The sequence below is a fragment of the Benincasa hispida genome, chromosome 1 (genome assembly GCF_027475165.1).
Source record: "Benincasa hispida cultivar pf3 chromosome 1, pf3_genome.v1.1, whole genome shotgun sequence".
In the NCBI taxonomy this organism is placed as follows: domain Eukaryota; kingdom Viridiplantae; phylum Streptophyta; class Magnoliopsida; order Cucurbitales; family Cucurbitaceae; genus Benincasa; species Benincasa hispida.
In genome coordinates, this window is record NC_143478.1 from 61,522,869 (window position 1) to 61,536,103 (window position 13,235).

The following is a 13,235-nucleotide window of genomic DNA, read 5'->3' on the forward strand; positions in this document are numbered from 1 at the left end:
ATGGAGAAACTACAAGTGAAAGAGAAGAGAAATGAGAGAAATCGGCTGTAAGCTAGATGGAAAGAAAAAGATGTGAATGAAAGATGTTTTTTACCTAAAAAATGAGGATTAAATATATTGTACGCAATAGCACCACAACGTTGAGACCTTCTTGTCGAAATGTAGCATTGTGCTCCTAAGGGGCGCAACAATGCTACGTGTGTGCGTGCTTGATGAATTCCTCCAGAGCGTCGTAGCGCTGCACCAATTAGGTGTCTTCTGGAAATAACGTCAAGCACGGTGCTGCTGCACCAACCCTATTTTATCTGACTTGCTCCGTTTTACTTGCTAAATGCTTCGTTTAAGCCTGAAATGCATCCAGACTATCCCGAAGGCTCCTTATGTTCAATAACATGTGTAAGAACTAGAATAAACATTACAATTCACTAGAACTAGCACGATTTAGCCCAAGAAAGATAGCTCATTTAGAGAGTTATCGATGGTTTTTATATTAAACAGATAATATACTAATAAGCCACGTCCTATAAGGTTCTATTATTTCAAGTCAATATAATTAGTATCATATGTCTTTCTTTTTAAAATCCTACAAAAATACATCACATTGTATCAACTTAGTGTTTTTTGAGTAAAATAATTGCAAGAATGTGAGAACCTACTAACTCAAAGGAAGAAGTACATGTTAAGTACTAATGAGCCAATCTCCAATCTCAAAGAGAGTGGTATCATCTAACTATTGTTAATGAGATATGCATGTTTTCAAATTCACATCTAATAGTGTCTAAGAAGTAATCACGCTAGAGTGACCTAAGATTTTCTACAATTTTTTTCAAACATTTATTGAAGGATATCACCACAATGTAGCTAGTCCTTTTGCATTGAAATTTATAAAAGAAAATTTTAAAATAAATAGTTTTGTCTTAAAATAGATAAAAGAAAAATTGTAAAAATATTTTAAATATGTATCTTATAGTTATTTGGATATATACACATTTTATTGATTAAAAAAATAGAAATTATAAATCAACGTGACAGGTTTATTAAATCATGTTAGATAAATTTATCAAAATAAAAAATTGAGATATACTTCTCTTCTAAAGTTAAGAGATTCTATTTTCGAAAAATGGGAGAGTATAATTTTGTTCCCTCATCCTAATTCCTAATCCATTTGGATGGGGTTTTGCGGAGACCGGACCCATGAGGATTTTCTGTTTCATATATTTTTTTAAGAAGAGGAAATGACAGTGGGATATACTTTTATTATATATATATTTTTCTAATCATTCCTAGCGTATTTATTTTGAATTAGTAGGGTATCGTGTATACTTTAATTACTTTGAATAATGAAAGTTATTAATTTGTTTACTTTTTGTTTTTTTAAATAACTTGTTTGATATAATATTCGAGTTTCGCATGCAGCCGCCTAAAATTTTTTGTAACGTCACATCAAAATTTAAAGAAATGATCTCCTGTATTGTAGCTCATCAAAGCATTTTCCATGATATCAATTTGTAGCCGTTGATTTCGATGAACTTGATTGAGTCTGATCCACAGCGTATTATCTTTTCTACCTAATTAACCCATGACGATTTATGGATGACCCAGCAAGAAATGGAAACCGAGTTGACGATTTCCCTAGTAAGAATTTTCTAATTATTGAACCTCATCTTTCTGAATAGTGAATGAATTTGAACTTTCTTCGGAAATTAACTGCAATCATTTGGAGACTATCCGCTCTCTTTCATTTATTTCTGTTTCTGATGATTGTCCTTTTTCATGGTTGTTTCCTGATATTTAAAGACTCTGCTGTGGCAAGGAATTGTTTTCTGTTCATATTTAATTGTGGGGTTTGCTTTTAATTTGGTTTCTCACGTAATTATCTTACTTTATTAGCAGCGAGAACCCTTTTTCGCTTTTGTTCCGCGGTGTCAAAGAGCGCACTGACCATACTGAGAAACTCCCTTGGTGGTGCGTTATGCCTATTTCCTGAAGAAAGGGGTTTGTTAATACTCTGCTTTAAAGGGTTCGAAGAAGAAGATATATTGGTTGTACTAGTTTGCTTGTGTGCAAAATTTTATGGAACATTTGTGAAATCTGGTTTGGAATTCGAGGGAGATATAATTTGGGGTTATGGAGGCTGTTCTAATTTGGGGCTTTTTTCCTCCCCTTTTCCCTTGAAGCAGCTTGGAATCTGTTTGATATTTAGTGATTTTGAAGGAATTATTGGGTTCTGAGGACTGATTTTGCTTCTTTCTGGAAGATTTTTGGTTTCTGTTAATTTCCCATAAGAGTTTCTGGTGGGATTTTTGAGTCTTTCTCTACTTGCCTTCTCAGTTAAATCTGCAAGGGATTCTTCCATTTTGGTTCTGATTTCTGCATCTCAGAGTAAACTTCTGTCTCTCTCACAAGCTGTTTATGATAAAGTTAGTTCATAATTTGTTTACCATCTTTTCTTGAAACTTGTCATGTACCACTGAGGATTTGAACCACAACCTTTATTTTTATTTTTGCTAATTTTTGTTGTGTTGTGTTGTATGGTGTCGTTATTTAAGTCTTGTTATTTAAGTCAATGATGATTAATTACGTGGTCTAAAAGAACCTCCTGAAGCTGGGTAGTTTGGGTGTTTCTGTCCTGGTTGAATCTTTCAAAGTTCTTCTTCCTGCTGTGGCCCTGGTTGAAAATGATGCATTGATTGAGTAAATTGAAGCAAATAAAAACATTTAAGAAGTTTCTTACAAATTATTTGTTTAGATATTTCTATGCCAAGTCAGATAGGCTATCTTTAGAAATTCTATGTTTGAAGCTAAATCATTCATTGGTTGGTTGGTAATGCCCGTTACTAACTAAGGTTTTAATTTTTCTCAGAGTTGGTGGACTCTTGTGAATGGGAACTGATAGTACTGAAAATGTGGATGCAGTTTCAAATGTCCAATCCTTTAAGGTATCATTGAAATCTATAATTTTCTTTCCTTTTGGAACATGTGGCTTATGTATAGAAATGTAATGAAGCAGAAAAATGTAGGTTCTATTTGGTAATCATTTCGTTTTTTGTTTTTTGTTTTTGAAAATTATGCCAATTTTCTCTCAATTTCTTTACAATGATTTGCATCTTTCTTAAGTACAATGGTTGAATTTTACCAAAAACAAAAACAAAATTTTAAAAGCTATTTTTTTTTAGTTTTCAAAATTTGGATTGGTTTTTATACAATTGTAGATAACAAAGGATGAAATTTGGAGGTGGAAGTAGTGTTTATAGGCTTAATTTTAAAAAATAAAAAACCAGTAACGAAATGGTTATCAAATGGGCCTTAGAAATTGGATTATTTTCTAAAAATTATGTTTCTTATCTTATAAATGAATATTACTTTTTTGGAAGTTCTAGAATTGGGATCATACATCAAATTGTCTCAGTGCAATCCATGTCAATTTAGGTTCATTGTAGAATGTGCAATGAGTTAATGAAATTGGTTGACCGGGTCTCGGAGATATTACCAGAAATTGAAGCAGCTCGGCCTGGAAGTCCGGAAGGAAGGCAGGCGCTGTGCAATTTAAATGATGGAAAGATGAAAGCAGAGCTACTTCTTCAGTATTGTCGAGACTCTAGTAAACTTTATCTGGTGAGCATATCCTCTGAATAACAGACTTTTATATGGACTATTTTTTTTAGTTTCTCAAGGATTAGGTGGTTGCTATTAAATCACTAAAAACTAATGATTTTTTCAAGTTAGAATTTTTCTAAATTTCAAGCATTAAGAAAAGTTATAAATGCAGTTGTGGTGCATATACTTTTTTAAATTTCCTTTGGTGTCCTAATACTTTTGATGGTTGATTTTGGTCTTTAAACTTTTATGCACTTTTCACTTCTTTCCTTTTACTTGTGAAATCTCATTTTTAGTTCTCCAACTTGAATAAAGTTCCATGGTTAACTCCTTTGTGAAAATGTCGTTTTTTTTTTCTTTTCAAATTTAGATTATACAAGTGTTCACTTCCTGGACTCCGGTTTTATGAATACTTATTTATTATTAATCTAGCTTTATTAAACATTCTCCTGAATGATATTAAGGAATTATTGCCAATAGTGCTGTCACCCCTATAGAACATGCCATGCACTAAAATAATGCTTGTTGATGATTGAGTTCCTTTTTCTATCATCGACTGTGGCAACTATCGTTCAATTCATGATACTCGTATATTTCTTTCAGGCATTGACAGGAGATAGGATCGTCTCTAGATGTCATAGAGTGAGGACTTTGTTAGAGCTTAATTTGCGTAAAATTAAATACATGGTTCCTGTGGCATTGGCTCGGAAGGTTTGTTGAATTCACTTTCACCATTCCTTTTCTTTCCTATCCCCTATTTTGATCTCTCGGTGCAAGAATGTGCTCAACGATGATGTCATCTAGTATCACTATCCATATTTATCCATAGTCCAAGCGTTTTTGTGCTTTTAGTAGTAGGATGACAATGAAATCATTGTTTGCAGATCTCTCAAATAGCAGATGATCTTAGGGTTGCCAAATTTATCCTCGACTTATCTGAAGAAGAGGCTTGGAAGGCTATGCGAGAATTGCTGAAGCTAGGTGCTTCGCCTCCAGATGAACTGGAAAATTCTGAAATCAAGGCTCTTAAAATTGCTGCTTTGAGGCTTAATATTTCATCATCCAAGGAAATGTTGTTCGAGAGACGATCAATCAGAAAACTATTAGATGATGTTGGTCATGACGATCCCCCAAAAAAGAAGATTTTGACATACCTCCTATATCTTTTGAAGAAGCATGGGGAGTTGATACTGCAAGAAATCAGAGAAACCCAAGCTGATAGTTCTAGTAGTAACGGATCTGGGGAAATTAAAGCTAATTTGAGACACAGAAATTATGCTTCTCAGGCTGACATAATACTCAATAGGGCCATCCCCCCTGAGGAATTTAAGTGCCCCATATCAATGAGATTGATGTATGATCCCGTTGTAATTGCATCTGGAGTGACGTATGAGAAGGTGTGGATAGAAAAGTGGTTTGCGGAGGGTCGTGATACATGCCCGCAAACCAAAATGAAACTAACCCGTTTTTCAATGACACCTAATATTGATCTGAAGAATTTAATTAATAAATGGTGCATAAAGTTTGGAGTCACGATTCCTGACCCAAGCGTGGAACCAGAATGCCCTGAGGTTTGGGAGAATTCCATTGCTAGCTTTGGAAGTTCAATGAATGATATACGTCTACCCATTGATTTCAGCAATATGTCACTTGGAGGTCTTGATAATAGTTACTATCCAGGTTTATTGAGGCTCAATGGTGGCAATGAATTGGCTATCAAGTTTGGGCAGAGTAAAGATGATGATCTGCAAAAGTTTCAATCTGATTCAAATGCTGAGGAAATAGACTTGGAGTTTCCATCTACCATTAGTGAGCTTTCATGGGAATCAAAATGCAAGGTTATGAAAGATATGAAAATTGCCATCAACAAAAATGGAGTTGGTCTGACCTTATCTGAAACCGTCATGGATCAACTTGCCTTATTTTTAAAGGATGCATGTGATCAGCAGGATTCCGAAGCTCAGAAAAATGGATCTGAGCTATTTCTTTCACTTGTGAGAAGAAGCAGGTAATTTTTTGCAATATTCCGGTATCTTAGTATTCACATCTTTAAGAGCAGCTAGCACTTTTTGCTTTTATTTTCTTTCAACCCATTAATTTATCATAATTATATATTTTGATGTATCATTCATGTTTTTCAGTTTTAAGCTCCTTATTAGATACTCTTTGAATCACACATCTTTTACGGAGTAGTGCTTGATCGTTTGACCTTATTGCAGGTCAAATAAACTGAGTGTTCCTGAGAAGGTTCTGACATCGTTGGCTAGTTTACTGAATTCAGAAGTGAACTACGAAGTTCTTGCCATTTTAGAAGCGATATCTGGCCACAGCAAATGTAGCTCTAATTTTGTCACATCCGGTGTCCTCGCTTCATTGGCTAAGTACCTTGACTCAGAGATCGAAATCTTGCAAGAATTTGCCATTAAAACTTTATACAATTTGTCCACAAACAGCGACATCTGTTCCGACATCGTATCATTGGGGTGCATCCCGAAACTAGTTCCCTTGCTAAATTATGACAATCTCTCAGGCAAATGTATATTTATCCTGAAAAATTTGTGCCACACGGAAGAGGCAAGAATTTCTGTTGTTGGAACTAGTGGCTGCATTAGCTCCATTGCACAACGTCTGGGGATGGGCAGTCTTGAAGACCAGGAGCATGCAGTTACTATCCTCCTTTCGTTATGCTCTCAACGAGTTGAATATTGTGAGTTAGTAATGGAGGAAGGTGTGATACCTCCTCTTAGCACTATCTCTATGAAGGGGAGTGAGAAAGGAAAAGCGGGTGCCACTGAATTACTCCGACTTCTAAGAGACGTTCAGGATAACGAGCCTCAAGAATCTTGTGTTTCTGAACCTCCATCTTTGTACGACCCCCCATGCAGCTCTGAGCAAAGAAAACCGAGCAAGAAGTCTGGATTTCTTGGAATATTCTCAAAGCGCAATCCTCGAAAGAAATAGTAACTGTTGTCTCGTCTTGAGCTTGTTTTTTGACCTTGGGAAAGCTGTGCAAAACTGCATCTGATATTCTTATTCTAAGTTGTAAACATGATTCTGGGGAAGGGCTAATATATATGTATATGTAATTAGTGTCTATAATCAATCATGTACATTTGTTTTCTGTAGGGAAGGGTTCAGATATTGGTTTCAGCAGGTAGGCCTTAGCTTATTCATTTGGCAGTTTATTGAAATTTACTGAAGCCCCTTGGCTTTGGACTAAGAGTGTGTTGTATTGTATATAACTTTAAGAAGGCTAAAGAGGATTTGTCTTTCTCTATAACTAACTTGCCCTTGGCAGAGAGGTAACTTGGGTCTTAGGGGCTCTTTCAAAACTTACTAGTACGCGTTGCAGTTTAGAAATATTTGTATTGATGAGTCCAGAAGCTTAGAAATAATGAAAATTAATTTTCTGCTTATGTCACAATTCATGTAGTATTAAACAACGTTGAATTAGTTATTACGGTTGCAGATTCTCACCCATTGTAAATTATTGGATCACTAACGTGATTTTAAAGTGCATTGTGTTGGTTGAGAAATAGTTTCACATTGTTCAGTGGTATGTGGCGTTAACAGAAGGTTGATTTTCATTGTTTTAAAGATCCGAGTCATAATTAGAGTTGGGTCATCTATACAAAAGATTGATAGCAGTTTAATGGTAAGATAGTCACTTGGCTTAATGGTGTAGCTCTCCTTACCCTCTTCCTATACATATGTGTACGTGATTTTGACCTTTTTCTAATAGAGATATTTTCAGAATATTATTATTTTTCATCCTTGAGTTTTCAATTATTTGTGTGTTTGCTCTTTAATTTTTCAAATTGGCTATTTTCAAGAATAAGTTTAAATAGTTATTCAATATCAATTTCTAAATTAACTAAAAAAGAGATTACTCTACTGACAAAATCATTAAATTTAATTAAGAAAATTGATTTGACGTTAGATGTATAATAGATCTTTTTTAAGGATCTATCTGATAAAGAATTGAAAACTCTAAATTCATTAGACAAAATTAAATGTCAAGAAACTTATTTGAAATATGGAGGACTATACTAAAAAAAAGTTTTTGTACTTCTAACAAAAAAATTGTGTCCAAAATGAGATTCACCTAGTCTCTTCAAAATAAGTTTTTTCTAATATGTGTAATGTTAATGATATTTTTTCCAACAAATGTAAGTTATTCCTTTAATTTACCTTGAATGAAACTATTTGGGATGTTACACGACCTAACATTTCTTTGCATAAATAAAAATTTACCTACTTTTTTAAAACAAGGTTTTCTAACCTTTTGTCACCAAGCCCTTTTTCGATGTTTTTCCTCTTCTTGCTCTAGTTCTAATTCTAGTATTTGCTCTAGCTTATTTTCTCGCTCTAGTTCTAGCTTACCTTCTAGTTGTTGTTATAGTTATAGTTCTTATAGTGCTTGTTTACTTTGCTCTTGCCTTCTACATCTGATTCATTTGGTATCTAGAAAAACTTCATTTGTTACTAACCTTCGCACGTTATTGAAGCAAGAAAAAGCTACCCTATTCGTCATTATCATTGTATTCCAATGACCAAATACAGGGAAAAGAACGTCGAAGATGAAATATAGAGAAGTGATCTAAAAAAAGACAAGAGAGGAAGATTTAGAGAGAAAAGGAACGAGAGCTAAAAGAGAATGAAAGAAAATAATATATATATAATTGTTTTCAAATATAGAAAAATGAATAAAAATATTTACAACTATAGTAAAATGTTATCGTATATCATTGATAGACTTTAACATTTTATTTATTTGAAAATATTTTCAGTCATTGTACATTCAAAACAAATTTCCAATGGATAACCTACATCTATCAAATAATCTTTATCCTTTTTAAAAAATAGAAATATAAATTATATTATATATAATTGAAAAAAAAATTAATAGACGCGACACATCTTATAAATTTGTGATTTAATCTGTATATTTTAAAACAAAAACGCAAAAAACTTCGCGTTTAGGGTTTTTCATTTTTTTTTTAAAAAAAAGAGTAAAATGAACATATATTTTCCTTGCCCGAACCATTTTCTCCTGGTCATCTTCTCCTTCGATCTTCTTCGTTATTCTTCGCCACTTCGCCGCCAACCTCGCCCTTGCCTTCTCCATCGGTCTTATTCTCCGCCTCCGGTAAGCTCTCTGTCGGTTTCTCTTTCTCTCTCTCCATGTCAGTCCTAACTTGGTTCTCCTCTCTCCATCTCACTCTTAGTTCCGTTTTATAATTAGTTTTTCTCTCTCTTCTTTTAGTTGCACTGTTTCCTCCTGCTGAATTTCTGTTGCAGTTTCCCCATTATGCGTTCTTAAGATATTGCATCTGACTGAATGCTATGCACTGTAGTCATTGAAGAGTTAATATTCTCGTTGTGTATTTCTCTTGAACAATTTAACCTAGACTGTGGTTTCTCTGGAGCATGATGTTCTTTAGGGTAACTTTAGGCACATACTGTTTATGAAATTATGCTGCTCGGTTTGTAATTACTGTTATTCTTTCTATGTGCTTATGGTCATATATTTTTCATGTATTCTCAGCCTCACTCCAAGGACATTGCTGAAGATCTACCTCCGGTTACAAGATGAGGTATTATGTTTTTCGGTATTTGCATACTTCTTTGTTCACACAGCTTAGTATCCTATTTGTTGATTCTTACATACTAATGGCTTTCGTGTTCTCCTCTTTTTTGTCTTCAATTGCAGCCGACCAATGGAGGAAGATGTAAGTTCCTTCAGTCTTTTATGCCAGTGCTTTCATCCAATAAATGTTGCCTAATTCATCCATCCTTCATCTTAGCACAAGTGTTAATGAATCATGTCTTACTCTTGAGTCATTACAGAAGTATTTCATTGTATCATATCTGTAGCTCCTGTTTCTTCTCATTTACACAATTCTTTTAAGTTGGAAGACAATGTTATCATTCATACCGAAAAACTATTATCTTTCTTTCTAATATTTAATGAGCCCTTGGACCAGCTTGTTTCTACCTCTGCTAATGTCCATGAGGCAACTATTCGACTCTTTCTTTTGAATCTATTAATATTGGATAACATTTTGTCATGTTTTTAGTTAATTTATTTATCTTTTAAGCCTTTAGTTAAAAAGGTCAGCTTCAAGTCAATTTTAAATATAAACCAACTTGTGCAGGTTGAATGATATTTTTATATATTCAGTTCATGCTTGAAGACGTGATGTTTTTTGAAGTTATGATTTGTAGTTATCTAAATAAAAAACCATTCAAAAAGTTTACCTGGCCTTTGTTATTTGTACCAGGGAGGCCAGATATTTGTGATGCTTTAGTTTTGCTTTTTATGAGTATGAAGTATGTAAAATTTCTCTAGTAGAGCAGTACCAGTTCGATGTTGGGAATTAGTTGGTAGTTGGTTTTTAAGAACAGTTTATTATTTTTAATATCATAATTATTATTACTTCTTTTTTAAAAAAATCTATTTGTTTCTGTTAAAACTTAAATGTGAAATTGCTGCTACTTTTGGGTGCTATGGTTGGCAAGAAACAATATGATTTTTTAAGACTAGTTATTACCTTTTGGAGTAAAACTGATGATCTTTAGATTCAGTTCTGTTTTCTCTTTCAACTTTGTTTCTATGGTTGGTTATTGTATTTTTCGCTATCTATTTGATGATCGTTTACCAATTTCTTACTCTTTTGCATTCTACTTATGAGAAAAAGTTACGTTTCTAATTAAAAAGAAAGATAACTACAACTTTTCCATAAAGCTTATTTCTTTTAATATATAAGTGACTATATAGGTTCTGTTTCCTTTTTTTCCCCTTTGTAGTGTTAGGTTAATGTTTTATTTCTTTGGGAATCTTTTTTTTTAAATTTATCCAGTCCCCCTTCCCTAGTGCGTTCATTTCGGGTCATAGTGCAAAATCCTTGAACTTCGTGTGTTCTGTTTATTTTTTGACTTCCAACTTTACTGAAGTGTTTCTGCAAACTAGATTATGAAGTACTTACTTTGAATCCTCTGCAGGCTGGCAAGAATGAAGAAGAGGAATTCAACACCGGTCCACTTTCAGTTCTCATGATGAGTGTTAAAAATAACACTCAGGTAAGCATTTGTTTGTGTGTTTATCAGTTGCGCTTTGTAAATCACCGGCATAACTTTTCAGGTGAACGATATTTATATGCTTTGTACCTCCTTGACAGGTTCTCATAAATTGTCGCAATAATAAGAAGCTTTTGGGACGTGTAAGGGCCTTTGACCGGCATTGTAATATGGTTCTGGAAAATGTTAGAGAGATGTGGACTGAGGTTTGTTTTATTGATGTGTGCTTACTGCTTACTCTTTTCCTTGCTTTGTATAGACTCAAGAGTCTCGTATCTTATTTCTCATTACTATGACTAGGTACCAAAAACTGGGAAGGGAAAGAAAAAGGCTCAGCCTGTTAACAAGGACAGATTCATCAGTAAGATGTTCCTGAGAGGAGACTCAGTCATTATCGTTCTTAGGAATCCCAAGTAAGAAGCGTTGGCCATCTCATAATATGTTCAGTTCAAATTCTTGAGTTGACTCCATTCGCCTACCAATCTTCTTGCTTGTCGTTCTCCCTGTGATAAACATCAAACTTTCATTTGATAGCCTGACCTTCTGCTAAGTTTGGAGCTATCTATATCAGCTTCTAGTTTTTCTTTTCCTGGAAACCATTTACCAAATACTGTAACTCTAGAAAATGTATCTGTTTAGGTATCGGAGGTTATTTAGTAGAAATGCAATCTGTTTTTAACGTGTGTATGGAATAGAGTTTATCTTTGCGAATGGATAGTGAGTATATTGGCTGCGTTTGTTTTTCTATGACCTTTTCATATTTTGTTATTGATTTATGAAGTGCTTGGAAGTCTTGATACATATTAACAATAAAGACTTTAGAAGAAATTTCTTGTCTCCCCTTGGATTGTAATGAAGGTTGTTTTCCTGCTAATTCACATCAAGTAACTCTTTGCAGTGACTTGTTTATAAGTGTTAACAATTGGTTTTATTGAATGGTGATGGTCTGATTTGTTATATATACGAGTTTAGTTCATCAAGTTAATAGTGAAAGTGAGTTTTAGTCGAAATGATCTCTGAGTTTGGTTTTGATTTAAGCTTCTTGGTCTTTAAGCCTATTAGACACTAGTTTTGTTTTTGTTTTTGCTTTTGATATTGTGATCTCAATTTATTTTCAAATTTCACGGTGTTTTTAATTTGATAAATGTATAGATAGGATATATGGCACAACTCTTGTGTCAAAATTATCAGTCTCTTTATTTGGTTACTTTTAGCTTATATTGGAGGTTAAATTATAGGTTTGGTATCTAAAAGTTGAGGTGGTATCTAAATGGGTATTTGAATATTAAAGCATCTGAAGATGTATTTATTATATTAATTTTGTATTTAAGGTCTCTGGTTTTTCTTAACAAGTTGGTTTTCATTTATATTTATGATAGACACATTTTAAAGTTTAGGAACTCAACATTTTACAATTTAGAAACTTGGACATTTTTGTCAAAGTTTGATGACATTAAAAGTTTTCAATGGCCAAAATTACTATTAATTAAAAGAAGTCCAAAGTATAGTGTTTTGGTATTTAGAAGTCCGTGAACATGCTTTGTAGTTTGTTATGTTTTGGTTTGTGAGGTAGATTCATAAGTATTTATATCCATAAACCTAAGATCAAAGAGGGAGTTTTAATTAAGGATGTGAGAGTTGGGATATGACTTTAATTTGAAATATTGTTAGATTAGTTAAATTTTCTTCAGTGTGTTAAATTTAAGAAATTTTTGTTAGATCTAGAAATATGTCTTGGTGTTAAAAGTTGGTTGGAACTCTATATTTCGATGTTTGAGGTAGTGAAAAAAAAATGAGAAGACACTTGAAATATTATAAAATCACGACCTAACCTACTTGAAACTGAAAGAGGAGAATCAAAATTCAAATAATATCTAACTCGTGCTTGCATATTTATTAAGCTTGTCTCTGTAATTTAGGATGCAACTCTTAGAGATTCTAGTTCCTTTTATACAACTAATATGGTTGTCAAAGAAATTGCAGCTATTCAAATTTATGCGAAGGTTGATGTTGTGACTAAAATGCAATTGAAATATGACAAATATTTGAGATTATTTATTATATGTTGTGTTTGCTATCTTGATTTTTACTAATTCGTCTTTCCACTATCTGTCAAATACTTATCATATTTCAATTTTTTTAAAGTAATAACTAAACTATCACTATCGGAAGATTATCTTCGTAGACACTAAGCAGCTGTAATTTCATCGAAGTGATTATTAGAAGTAATATAAGGAAAACTAGAAATACAAAGAGTGGCTTATAAGAACTTGGTAATATTCAAGCAACCTCGCCCTCTGTATTATTTGGATTTTGGTTCTCTTTCATTTTTAAGTAGGCTAATTGTCAGGTTCTTCTAATCCTTCAAATGTCTTCTCAAATTTTTTGGTTACCTCAAGAAAAGTTGGAATGTCAGTAAGTAGAAGATTATTCTTAGATAGAAATATCAACTTCAAAATATCTATTTGTTTATTTTCAAGTAGTATCATAATTTTAATTTATATTATGAAAAATTATTTTTTAATTTTTTTTTGAGAACAAGTAATTTATATAGAATT

General features: G+C 33.1%; 2 protein-coding genes across 7 annotated transcripts; both read left to right on the plus strand.

The window, feature by feature from the left end:
• The first annotated feature begins 1,531 nt into the window (after positions 1-1,531).
• On the plus strand, positions 1,532-6,877 carry LOC120082223 (ARM repeat superfamily protein). Of its 6 annotated transcripts, none has more exons than XM_039037503.2 (7): positions 1,532-1,635; positions 1,891-2,382; positions 2,864-2,939; positions 3,430-3,615; positions 4,201-4,308; positions 4,482-5,605; positions 5,817-6,877. In XM_039037503.2, exons 3-7 carry the CDS (start codon positions 2,883-2,885, stop codon positions 6,556-6,558), a joined length of 2,217 nt encoding a protein of 738 aa, XP_038893431.1. In that variant the 5' UTR covers positions 1,532-1,635; positions 1,891-2,382; positions 2,864-2,882; the 3' UTR covers positions 6,559-6,877. The 6 variants fall into 6 exon arrangements, with proteins under 6 accessions (XP_038893431.1, XP_038893438.1, XP_090173520.1 ...); XM_039037510.2 differs by having other exon boundaries at positions 1,563-1,635; positions 1,894-2,382; XM_090317394.1 differs by lacking the exon at positions 1,532-1,635 and having other exon boundaries at positions 2,332-2,382; positions 3,441-3,615.
• Positions 6,878-8,562: 1,685 nt separating this feature from the next.
• LOC120069301 (uncharacterized) lies at positions 8,563-11,422 on the plus strand. Its single transcript, XM_039021051.2, has 6 exons — positions 8,563-8,746; positions 9,146-9,194; positions 9,311-9,329; positions 10,603-10,680; positions 10,779-10,883; positions 10,978-11,422. Exons 2-6 carry the CDS (start codon positions 9,190-9,192, stop codon positions 11,092-11,094), a joined length of 324 nt encoding a protein of 107 aa, XP_038876979.1. The 5' UTR covers positions 8,563-8,746; positions 9,146-9,189; the 3' UTR covers positions 11,095-11,422.
• Positions 11,423-13,235: the final 1,813 nt, after the last annotated feature.

Excerpts from the sequence above, each read along its gene's own strand:
- LOC120082223 (XM_039037503.2), top strand. The coding sequence starts at position 2,883 with ATGGGAACTGATAGTACTGAAAATGTGGATGCAGTTTCAAATGTCCAA. Across the intron at positions 4,309-4,481 it reads CTGTGGCATTGGCTCGGAAG|ATCTCTCAAATAGCAGATGA; the intron begins GTTTGTTGAATT and ends CATTGTTTGCAG. Across the intron at positions 5,606-5,816 it reads TCACTTGTGAGAAGAAGCAG|GTCAAATAAACTGAGTGTTC; the intron begins GTAATTTTTTGC and ends ACCTTATTGCAG.
- LOC120069301 (XM_039021051.2), top strand. Across the intron at positions 10,681-10,778 it reads GTGTTAAAAATAACACTCAG|GTTCTCATAAATTGTCGCAA; the intron begins GTAAGCATTTGT and ends CCTCCTTGACAG. Across the intron at positions 10,884-10,977 it reads TTAGAGAGATGTGGACTGAG|GTACCAAAAACTGGGAAGGG; the intron begins GTTTGTTTTATT and ends TACTATGACTAG.